Genomic DNA, 13,065 nt, shown 5'->3' on the forward strand with positions numbered 1-13,065 from the left:
CTGTCCACGTTCTTCTGGTCTCTGTGGTTCCTCTTTCAACTTTAAACCCTTCCAGAGCTTTGTATTTCATTTCAAAACGTCCCATTCTATCGTGAGAGCTTCCGGGGTGTCGGACCCTTCGAGGTCTTTCCTGAGATTCTCTAATATACGTTGTGGTGGGCTTCTCGTTCCGGGCATAATCGACTACTTTTGGATAATCTGTTTTTGTCCAATCTGTGTGGGTGTCCAAGAAATATCAGCCTCCTTTTCATCACAGTCTCTGAAGTCCTCTCCACATTCTGGTAGTCATCTTTGTTTCTCCAAAGTTTACAGCTAGCCTCTGTCTAGATTGCACCCGTAATTTTTCATAGGATTCTCCCTTACACCATCTCCAACTTCTCCGGTTAGTTCATCAAGGGGCATTCACTGGTGTGAACCATTCTGTTTTGACTGCAGTACTATAGTGTCTTACACGGAGGCTGCACAGTAAAGAGACATTCGTATTTCTTTTCATAAAACCAGAATGAAAACTCAAATGTCAGTCTCCCACAGTAGTTTGATGCAACATTCTCAAATTCTAAAAAAAAAAGCGTCTTCGATGATTTTCACATACCCTTATACCCTAAGTCAGGGCTGTACAGACTTACTAATATTGCATGTCACAAACCCCTCACTGTGGCTGTATTAAAAAAAGCCACACACAAGAAACACATCATTTGGCCCAATTTTGGTCGTAGACAAGCACAAAATTAATGCTAAATTGTCAATCGTCAAGTGTGGCTCAGAAGAAATGTGTTCTACAGTCGCTCGCCCTCTGGTTTTGGGAGGAAACGAAAACTTGAGAGGGGGGGGGGGGCTGACAGAATGGAACACTTAGGGCAGTTAGGGGCGAGCTGTCACAAAATCAGAAATGGGCCGAATGCAGCGCACAGTCCACGGTCTGTGCATCCCTGGCCTAAGTTTGGGTTCGCCTGCCTCGAGGTTGGCGTCGGTTTGGCTCATAGCTGACGCAAATTTTTAAACAAAGGTTTATGTTCTTAAAGCATTTCTGTGAAGAGTAAAATAGATAACGTTGTAAAAACATTGGTAACACTTCAGAATGGTAATTGATGCCTCGAGTCTCACTTCGATCACTATTTTCTTCCTCTTTTTTTTTTCATTTTTTATTTTATTTATTTATTTTTTTTTCCATCCACTTCGAATATCTATGCAAAGAAATATAAAATTCGTTATTATTATGGTAATTATCTCAAATCTAATTGTAATTTTTTTATGAAAAATGGCTTCTTGTTGTATACCACACAAAGAAAAGAAGTTTTCATTGCAAATATAAATTATTAATTAATGACCTTTCATAGAAGAATGTTAAAAAAGGCTGTTCAAATTTTAATTAAATTATAGAAATCTTTATGTATTGGATCGGTGCATAAGTTGGCAGCATTTTTCCGTAAGTTTAATAAATGCAGCGCATACGTATTACAGAGATGTTATGTGTCAACAACGTATTCTCCTTCGCTATTTACAACAGTCTGCCAGTGCCGGGGTAACTTTTCGATTCCGTGACTGTAGAAGTCGCGTGTTTCCAAGTGAAGAACTCGTCGAGCCACGTTCGGAGCACATTCTCGTCCGGGAAGCGAGTTTCTCGGAGATTGTTCGACGGAGAGCCAAAAAGCTGGAAATCTGAGGGTGCTTTTGTCAGTCTAGCAGAACGAGGACGGGCGTCATCGTCGAATAGCACCTCCTCGCACAGTCTTCCCGGTCGTCGTTCTTAGACTGCATCCGAGTTGTCATCAGTAAATTTCGGCAGTGCCGGTTACACGTCAGGGAAGCAATTCTCGGCACACGACACCGTCGCTGTTCCACCAGACGCACGACATTATCTTTCGTCGATGCGCCCGTATCTTTCTTCGGAGAGTTGCCACTTCGGTCGGGCTCGACGATTCGTTTCGTTTCCTTACGTTACCGTAAAGACGCAGTGTCTCACCACCGGTAACGACAGACAGTAGAAACGGTCGGTGTCGCTCGAGAGCCGATCGATAATGATAGAGGTGTGGTGCACGTAGGGTCACACACTGATTTTCGTGATTTTTGGCTCGGAGCGTGCGGCGCCTGTACACCCAATTTTTGAACCTCCTTCACTGCAAGCAAATGTCTCACGATGGTGGAACGACCGCAGTTCGCCACATTTGTCAGTTCTCGAGTACACCGATGTGGATAATTGTCAATTAATGTGTCCAAACGATCTTCATCAGTCCACAAATGTGTCCCCCCACCCCCACCCCTCCCCCGCTCTAAGGAAGTTGTGGTTATTCCCCTGTTTGCAAGTTCTGCTTTCGAAATTCTCACCGTGTTCCGTAGTATCTGTGGCCCCGTTCGCCGGCACAAACAGGTAGGGACACTGTGTACGCACTCGATAGTTTTGTGTGTAATAATTTAATAAAATAACAAAAAAGGTTGTGGACACCCTTACGAGGAAAAAATTTATATGCAGAAGGTCCGTGTATCAGTTCGTTGATGAACTCTCACTGTGAAGTGTCCGTACATATTGTAAAGTTAACTTTTTACCTTCAGTTTCTTGTGAGCCTTGTAAAGTGTATTATGTTGCCACTGCTTTCAACAGTTATTTAGACACTTATGTTGTTAAGTCTTCTCGGTTTAGAACTTACTGTAGTTGCAGTATTCTGTGATGAATTAATTCACAAACACATGTGCATTTTATACTGTATATTTTGCATGTAGATTACACAAAATCACAGATTTACCTCAAACTTTGCACGCCTCTAGTACACCACTAGAACAACATAATGTGCACAACTCTGCCAATTCCGAGGAAATCCTGAGAGATGTTTCACAGGTCTGTTGTTTGCCGGATGTATCTGCATGTAGGTGCCAAATGCTGGAGTTAATACTGGTCAAGTGTTCAGCATTTGAGCTACGGAAGACGAACTTGTACGAGCTGACAATTCGACTCCTGCTCAAAGTTAATTTTTAATCTACTTTTTTCATCACTCCTCATATTATTTAATTTATATGACATTCGAGACGTAATATAATTTTAAAAAATGTTGGATTTGCATAAAATTTCAGTGAATTTCTTGTTATCTGACTGCATGCTATTTTTAATTTAATTTATTTATGAGAACATAATAGAAAGAAACATCCCACCAAGGAAAAATATATTAAAAAACAAAGATGCTGTGACTTACCAAACGAGAAAGTGCTGGTAGATAGACACAATAAAAAACACATACAGACAAATTTCAAGCTTTCGCAACCTACGGTTTCTTCATCAGGAAAGAGGGAAGGAGAGGGAAAGATGAAAGGATGTGGGTTTTAAGGGAGAGGGTAAGGAGTCATTCCAATCCTGGGAGTGGAAAGACTTACCTTAGGGTGAAAAAGGGACAGGTACACACACACACACACACACACACACACACACAGACACAAGCAGACATATGTAAATGCAAAGAGTTTGGGCAGAGATGTTAGTCGAGGCAGAAGTACAGAGGCAAAGATGTTGTTGAATGACAGGTGAGGTATGAGTGGTGGCAACTTGAAATTAGCGGAGGTTGAGGCCTGGTGGGTAACGGGAAGAGAGGATATACTGAAGAGCAAGTTCCCATCTCCGGAGTTCGGATGGGTTGGTGTCACTTGTCACTGAACAACATCTTTGCCAGTGGGATCTCAAATAATAAACTGCCCGAGTAATCACTTGCATAATGTCCCCCAGTTTTGCTGCTTTTGTACAGAGTACTTCATGGTGGAAAATGCAGTGGATGCTGTACAACGATTCTTCTGTACGCTGTAGCTTTTTTTTTAGTAATCCAACAAATCCCATTTGTTCACCTTTCATTGCAGGTGCTCTGTCTGTTGTCACTGACACCAAACGTTCCCAATTTAAGCCATCTGAATCGATAGCTTCTTCGACGGCTTTTACGATGATTCTCCCATTCCTTTTCAAAAGACAGCAAATCTTCACTTCTCCATTTCGTCGATTCACTCTGCATTTTCCGGTTCTCGAAAGACGACATTGACTATGTAGTAGTCGCTTCGCATCGACGTCCGCAGCTTAGCCCGGTACTACACTGCCGCAACCGGCCGGCTGTGGCCACTGCCCCGGTCGACGATTGCACGCGAGCCGCGTGCAACATTTGCCCGCCCCTGCACTACAGTAAGTTTCGTGTGTGTATATATGTAGACTGAAGTGACGAACGAAAACTTGTACTCGGTAGAAATTTTCATTTGTGGCTTCAGTCTGCATACGCACATCGTAGATGTTTGAGGCTCGGAAGGTCTCTGGAAGTGTATAGTTTCAGTTGACTAAGTTCTTTACGTATTTGAACTACATTCAGCTCCATCCTAGATCATCAGTTAAGGTACTCACTGTCGAGCTCCTCAGACGAGTAGACCGATCTACCGGAAGCGCAGTCACCGGGAGCGGTTTTCCGCAGGTGTCCGGAGGGACCGCCTCGCGGCGCGCCACGCCGGCCTCGACCCCGGGCGGCGGCGGGCTGGACAGCTGGGCGGCGGGCACACCCCCCGCCGGCACCCCGGCCGCGTCCGCGGCCGCCCCCACGTCCGCCAGCTGCCCGTCCTCCGGAGGCGGCCGACTCTGCGCGCCCGCGTCGGTGACCGCCCCGCCGGCCGCACCCGCCAGGAAGTGCGACTACCACACGGTGTGCGCGCGCTTCCGCAGCTTCCTCGGCTTACCAGGTGTGTCCTCGGTCTTCTACTCGACACAGTTTATTTGTTCTGCTAAACGACTATCCTGAAATCGGTTACACTGGCAATATTTTTAAGCACCTTACAGTTCTGCTTGTAACGGGCTACTGTAGCTCGATTGTTAGTATTTCTGACATTTCGATATAATTCCCGCTTTGTTCTACACGATATCCTTATCCCACTAGCCAGCCACCGGGGCTGCCTATTACTGCTAGTACCCGTTTAGAACGTTCTGATGGAAAGCAATTCTCGAAGAGTGTGAGAAATGTGTTAAGGAAAGCATTATATTTATCATCTCTGTTATCGTCACTGTAAAACATCCTGCCACTCTTCCTTGACAACGTTTAAAAAAAAACACTCTATTGCTGTTGGATTAACTTTCCTACATAGTTTATAATTACATGTGGCATTTCTTTTAATAAAGTCTTTTAGTATTAAAATTTGTGCATCAAGGTCTGAAAGACCATTCGTGCTTTTACTAACGGAATACCCATCTAGTAATAAATAATTAATAAAAATATTGTCTGTGGCTGTGCTACTGTTCCCCTGCACTCTATTTGGAAAAACACAGTCTGTATCAGATCGTACAAATTTAGGATATCTACCGACATCCTTTTTCTTGCACCATCGTACACAAAATTTATATTGAAGTCACCACATATAACTAATTTCTGGTACTTCCTACAAAGTGAATCGAGAGCCCTCTGTAGCTTGAACAGAAGTGTTCTGAAATCAGACTTAGGGGACCTATAAACAACAACAATCAGAAGTATACTTTCACTAAATTCAACTGCCCCTGCACAACATTGAAATATCTATTCAGTGCAGTGCCACAATAGGTCTGTGGCCTCAAACGGAGTACTGTATTTTATGTAACTATGTTAAACTACATAGTGCTCGGGATAGACTTCAGGATTTTTGGTAATGGCTAATGTGAGTAAAGATTCTCTCTGCAGTAAGTACTTGATTTTTGAAGAAAATTACATTTAACATAACTGATGGAAATAAAATATAAGGCAAGTCAAGGGAGATACCTCTGTTTTTCGTGTCTTCTCATCTTAAACAACAGGTCCCAAACACGACTGTAACTGTCGATGCCTGTAACTGCTGTGGCATTTGAAGGTTACTGCAGTTCAGTTACCTATATTTGTGGCTAACCGACACTACTTCTAGGGCCACCTCAATATAGTTATGACGGGGATAATTGCAGTGTGTACCTACGAGAGTGGATTAGCGGGGCTATCCTCGAGTGCCTTTTGTCGACACGGTGAAATACGGAGGTTCGTGGCACGCACGGCATCGGCGTTCACTTGCTGCGGGGAGTGTCGCGTTTGTATTCGAGCAACTGCTCACTGGCCCCCAACCGATACCATTAAAACACATTTGCCTTTAGGTTTTGAAATTAAAATTAGCATACTACCAGTTGCAGAGATTTTCAGGTGGGGCCGATCAATACATTTTATAATCCCCTACCGCACCTGCTAAGTTCCAGACTGTGAATGTAAACAAAGTAGACTTTTCATTGCCAGAGAGTATCGTACCTGAGTGGCAATTTGGGGGGGGGGGGGTCAAGGAGTGGGGGGACAGATTCATATTCTTGACAAAAAAAAACCTTGTTTCACAATGCGCCTAGCATACGGCACACACTGGTTTATCGATTAATAATATGATTTTGAGACACATCCCTGTTGAGTTTTGAATACATTTTAAGGTGATTTCTGAATGTGTGCACAGTGTACACGATGTCTCTATCAGGGGAACCCTCATCGCATCTGGAAATAAACTTTCCTGTAGATAAAAGGCGACGGGGCTGTATGAGCTGAGCGGAGTAAAGCCGAACAGATATATACCGATCGCTGTCTGATTATGTGGTTCGTTGGGTTCGCAAATGATAAGCATTGTTATAATCAGTAACAAAACCCGTAGATTCAGACTACCGGAGTGGAAATAAACAACTAACAAGAATAACAGGTAAGAAAGATAACGTATTATCTTCTCGGTGTATCTTAGAAAATGAAATATTCACAAAAAATTTTTGCCCAGATCTCTACACTAGTATGGGCCAGTTGTACACTCCCCGGCTAGCAGCCGCTTAAATCCTATTTTGGAAGTAGTGTGGAAAATGCATTGTATGAACGTGTAACGACACCTAATCGGAGAATAATCGCGGGATAACTAAATCGGTGATTCTGGCAGGGTTAGTGAAGTTAACTGGCAAATAACATTCGACAAAGGCAGGAATAGTTACAGAATTAGTGATGACGAGATTGTCTGTTAGAAAGAGGAAGGAGAAGAAACGGGGACATCACACAAATGTGAAAGAATATGACAGTTCCAAATTTGTACAAAAATTTCGTTCTACTACTTTTCGATCTCGTGCTTGAGACATTGGAGCATATGAATGAAATGTGAAAGCTTTTGATATTGATACTTTGTGAATTGTATTCTGTCGTCTTATAAAAATGATCATTATTGCCAAAGCAGTCTTGTTTACTTGGTGTGTGTTACAAAATTGCTACAATATTAGAAAGGCGTATTTTGTTTTATCTGGCAGACAGTGACAAAATAGAGGTAATCAGATCAAGAAACCACACCAGTCTTGGGTATTATTTCTGTTAAGAGCTTTTTCAGTATTAGATAACGACATTTTGATTTTTGACAAACTTTGAGGTAATACAGTCTTCTGCAGAAAGGAAAGCACGCCATGTAAAGCTGTAACAAGATTGTTGTTGTTGTTGTGGTCTTCAGTCCTGAGACTGGTTTGATGCAGCTCTCCATGCTACTCTATCCTGTGCAAGCTTCTTCATCTCCCAGTACCTATTGCAACCTACATCCTTCTGAATCTGCTTAGTGTATTCATCTCTTGGTCTCCCCCTACGATTTTTACCCTCCATGCTGCCCTCCAATACTAAATTGGTGATCCCTTGATGCCTCAGAACATGTCCTACCAACCGATCCCTTCTTCTAGTCAAGTTGTGCCACAAACACCTCTTCTCCCCAATCCTATTCAGTACCTACTCATTACTTATGTGATCTACCCATCTAATCTTCAGCATTCTTCTATAGCACCACATTTCGAAAGCTTCTATTCTCTTCTTGTCCAAACTATTTACTGTCCATGTTTCACTTCCATACATGGCTACACTCCATACAAATACTTTCAGAAATGACTTCCTGACACTTAAATCTATACTCGATGTTAACAAATTTCTCTTTTTCAGAAACGCTTTCCTTGCCACTGCCAGTCTACATTTTATATCCTCTCTACTTTGACCATCATCAGTTATTTTGCTCCCCAAATAGCAAAACTCCTTTACTACTTTAAGTGTCTCATTTCCTAATCTAATACCCTCAACATCACCCGACTTAATTCGACTACATTCCATTATCCTCGTTTTGCTTTTGTTGATGTTCATCTTATATCCTCCCTTCAAGACACCATCCATTCCCTTCAACTGCTCTTCCAAGTCCTTTGCTGTCTCTGACAGAATTACAATGTCATCGGCGAACCTCAAAGTTCTTATTTCTTCTCCATGGATTTTAATACCTACTCCGAATTTTTCTTTTATTTCCTTTATTGCTTGCTCAATATACAGATTGAATAACATCGGGGAGAGGCTACAACCCTGTCTTACTCCCTTCCCAACCACTGCTTCCCTTTCATGTCCCTCGACTCTTATAACTGCCATCTGGTTTGTGTACAAATTGTAAATAGCCTTTCGCTCCCTGTATTTTACCCCTGCCACCTTTAGAATTTGAAAGAGAGTATTCCAGTCAACATTGTCAAAAGCTTTCTCTAAGTCTACAAATGCTAGAAACGTAGGTTTGCCTTTCCTTAATCTTTCTTCTAAGATAAGTCGTAAGGTCAGTATTGCCTCACGTGTTCCAGTATTTCTACGGAATCCAAACTGATCTTCCCCGAGGTTGGCTTCTACTAGTTTTTCCATTCGTCTGTAAAGAATTCGTGTTAGTATTTTGCAGCTGTGGCTTATTAAACTGATTTTTCGGTAATTCTCACATCTGTCAACACCTGCTTTCTTTGGGATTGGAATTATTATATTCTTCTTGAAGTCTGAGGGTATTTCGCCTGTTTCATACATCTTGCTCACCAGATGGTAGAGTTTTGTCAGGATTGGCTCTCCCAAGGCCGTCAGTAGTTCCAATGGAATGTTGTCTACTCCGGGGGCCTTGTTTCGACTCAGGTCTTTCAGTGCTCTGTCAAACTCATCACGCAGTATCGTATCTCCCATTTCGTCTTCATCTACATCCTCTTCCATTTCCATAATATTGTCCTCAAGTACATCGCCCTTGTATAGACCCTCTATATACTCCTTCCACCTTTCTGCTTTCTCTTCTTTGCTTAGAACTGCGTTTCCATCTGAGCTCTTGATGTTCATACAAGTGGTTCTCTTATCTCCAAAGGTCTCTTTAATTTTCCTGTAGGCAGTATCTATCTTACCCCTAGTGAGATAAGCCTCTACATCCTTACATTTGTCCTGTAGCCATCCCTGCTTAGCCATTTTGCACTTCCTATCGATCTCATTTTTGAGACGTTTGTATTCGTTTTTGCCTGCTTCATTTACTGCATTTTTATATTTTCTCCTTTCATCAATTTAATTCAATATCTCTTCTCTTACCCAAGGATTTCTACTAGCCCTCGTCTTTTTACCTACTTGATCCTCTGCTGCCTTCACTACTTCATCCCTCAAAGCTACCCATTCTTCTTCTACTGCATTTCTTTCCCCCATTCCTGTCAATTGTTCCCTTATGCTGTCCCTGAAACTCTGTACAACCTCTGGTTCTTTCAGTTTATCCAGGTCCCATCTCCTTAAATTCCCACCTTTTTGCAGTTTCTTCAGTTTTAATCTACAGGTCATAACCAATAGATTGTGGTCAGAGTCCACATCTGCCCCTGGAAATGTCTTACAATTTAAAACCTGGTTCCTAAATCTCTGTCTTACCATTATATAATCTATCTGGTACCTTTTAGTATCTCCAGGGTTCTTCCATGTATACAACCTTCTATCATGAATCTTAAACCAAGTGTTAGCCATGATTAAGTTGTGCTCTGTGCAAAATTCTACCAGGCGGCTTCCTCTTTCATTTCTTAGCCCCGATCCATATTCACCTACTACGTTTCCTTCTCTCCCTTTTCCTACACTCGAATTCCAGTCACCCATGACTATTAAATATTCGTCTCCCTTCACTATCTGAATAATTTCTTTTATTATAACAAGATTAGAGAGGAAAAAATGCTAGGAGCTAAGGATTGAAGAAATCTGTACTGTTTTGCTTGTCTCTTGTCTTTACTGGTTTTATGTATCCTATATTTAATTTTATGTCGCCACAAAACAGCAAGTTATAAGCTAGTAGACAATAAAGAGTGCAAATTTTCTGAAGAGTTCTTGCTCTCCTAATTACAAATAATCCCATTCAGTATTAATTGCAAGGGGTTTTGTTTTAACAGGGGCAGGATGTCAAACCAGATGGCTGGGAGCAAGAGGGGCACCACAGGACATTTTAATTTCCACTGTCCCGAATATAGTTCGATGGCAGCCATTACAAAATATATACGTTCAATTCCACAGAGCGAAATTCAGTGACGAGCGATAGAAGAATGCTCTGTGAAGAGGCGTGCCACTGCACATCAGCAGACTTAAGACCAAATAACGTGTCTTACTTATTGTAGACCCGAGGCTCATGCGCAGAGCAGTCTGACTTGTAGTGGGGAAGTGGGTAGTCTCCACGTGACCCGTATTTACGTGTAGTGATTTTGCTGTTTCCTCTTCGTTTAATGCTCTCACGTCAAATGAAAATGAAACGGATTTCTGTGGCCGGTAGCTATCAAGTGAATTAAAATATATTCACATAATTATTGAATGTTTGAAATATGTTATTGGCTCAGATTTTATTTTATTTCCACCTTCTGACAGTCAAGCATTAATCACCTTGCAGAACAATGAAGTCATTTTTGTCAGTTTGCTAAAGAATATTGGCATTTATTAATCTTTTCCACTGAGGCAGTCAATGTATTTGAAACGAAGTGTTTAATTCCACACCATTGGCTAGTTTCAACTGTTCACTGCATTTCAAGTGCACATTTTCATCTTCTAGCGCGTATGGCATTATGCCACGATAAAGAACCAAACGTGAGCTAATACGGTACCGGTACTGTACCGAAAACCGTACTGAAAAGCTTTGTGTCAAGTCGAGGCTTACGTCGTCGGGAATCTGTACGTACTGAATGTGCACTGTAAGTGTCCACATTTTGCAGGGTTCACGACATTCCGATGCTCTTGAAGTATACTCTGCTGTCTTCTTTCTTTTATGACATAATGTAAGATCCTCTAATGTTTTACACGAACCGACGTATGGGCTCCCATCGTCGTCATAGCTGCGCAAGCGTGGTGGCCCCTGTTATCTGTAATGGTCGTGGGAAAATGTTGTGAATGGTGGTTTGGAAAGTGTTACTTTCAAAGTAAACTTCCTTTTATGCAAGTTGAACTACGAGAAGGTACGATGAATTTCTTAAATTGCAGAGTGTTTGACTCTCATTTAAAAATCGACTCTTTGATGACAAGCCATTTAGAAGAATTTAGAGGCCAAAAGGTCAGACATGTACGTTGTTATTAAAAATGTTACTGGGACGTTTATGCGATATTTCTTAAAGTGTAACAAGTGCAAAAAATATCAGCATTATATGTGGAAGCTTATCTTCTCTTGCAGCTTATTAGCCTTAGAGACCAATATTACTTTGTAGCAACACTGTTGTTGTTGTTGTGGTCTTCAGTCCTGAGACTGGTTTGATGCAGCTCTCCATGCTACTCTATCCTGTGCAAGCTTCATCATCTCCCAGTACCTACTGCAACCTACATCCTTCTGAATCTGCTTAGTGTATTGATCTCTTGGTCTCCCTCTACGATTTTTACCCTCCACACTGCCCTCCAATGCTAAATTTGTGATCCCTTGATGCCTCAAAACATGTCCTACCAACCGATCCCTTCTTCTAGTCAAGTTGTGCCACAAACTTCTCTTCTCTCCAATCCTATTCAATACCTCCTCATTAGTTACGTGATCTACCCACCTTATCTTCAGCATTCTTCTGTAGCACCACATTTCGATAGCTTCTATTCTCTTCTTGTCCAAATTACTTATCGTCCATCTCTCACTTCCATACATGGCTACACTCCATACAAATACTTTCAGAAACGACTTCCTGACACCTAAATCTATACTCGATGTTAACAAATTTCTCTTCTTGAGAAACGCTTTCCTTGCCATTGCCAGTCTACATTTTATATCCTCTCTACTTCGACCATCATCAGTTATTTTACTCCCTAAATAGCAAAACTCTTTTACTACTTTAAGTGCAACACTATGTATATTAATTTAAACCATTAACTTTTCCTGTTTGTGCGTTCGTACTACTTAATAGTGACGTTGCTGTTAGCCGACTACATCACGTGTCCTATGCTCTGAGTACCCGCTGTCACCGGCTGGCGAGATCACGTGACATGAGCTACGGTGGCGTACAAAAGCGCATCGCAGTCTCGATTTCAATGTTTCGGAAAGTAACTTGTGGTGTTTGGTGGAATTCAAATTTATACTTTCGTAATACGAAAATATGCAGTATACATGTTGCTTCACATCAAAGACATTTCCGAAACATGTTTTTTTTTCCTTGACTTTCGTTTTTTAAAGTGCCGGGAAATTCTACACCCGCGTATAAAACCGTAATCATTCAAAGGATGGATAAGTTTCGCTCTCCCGATGGAAAATATACTGTCACTTAACACAGAAAAAGTGTGTTTCCGCCCAGGAGAAAGTGTATTTTTAACCAGAAAATGCGGGAATTCTTTTTTTTCCTTGTCCACGTATACCCCCCGATTCGAGTAGTTATTTTATAAACTCTGGGAGTAATGCAGTAAAATAAATTTACTAAAATAATTATGGTAAATCTTTATACATATTAACTAGTACATAATGAGAAACTGATCACTTTCCTGAGTTACAAAGATATCTGCTTTCCGTTTACATACAGGTACATACCAGAGTTAATCGCTCGATGACAACGTATCGAAATCATTTATGGAAAAAAAATTAATATTATTACGTTTTGTAGTTGAGTATAGTTATATGTGCAAAAATGTGGAGCTGTAGGCCTCATAGGACTGCAAATTTTGTAAAAGTCTTCAATATTTTGTGCTTCTGAACATTAGCAGCATAAATAGGCTTACTGTGAAATGGCAAAAAAAAAAAAAAAAATTAAAAGATTGCAGTAAATTGCAGAGATTGTGAGTAAACACTCAATCGACCAGTGCACGACCTGCTACCGATTACACCCAACCGAAACGCGTAAGGACT

At 41.4% G+C, this 13,065-nt stretch overlaps 1 protein-coding gene across 1 annotated transcript in view; it reads left to right on the forward strand.

The window, feature by feature from the left end:
- LOC126212792 (neuralized-like protein 4) overlaps positions 1-13,065 on the forward strand; it is a 303,166-nt gene that overhangs the window by 269,388 nt on the left and 20,713 nt on the right. Inside the window, exon 30 of the mRNA XM_049940194.1 lies at positions 4,431-4,692. Coding sequence (XP_049796151.1) covers positions 4,431-4,692 — 262 coding nt within the window. The remainder of the gene's footprint in view (positions 1-4,430; positions 4,693-13,065) is intronic.

This window comes from Schistocerca nitens, chromosome 11 (assembly GCF_023898315.1).
Source record: "Schistocerca nitens isolate TAMUIC-IGC-003100 chromosome 11, iqSchNite1.1, whole genome shotgun sequence".
Taxonomy (NCBI): Eukaryota; Metazoa; Arthropoda; class Insecta; order Orthoptera; family Acrididae; genus Schistocerca; species Schistocerca nitens.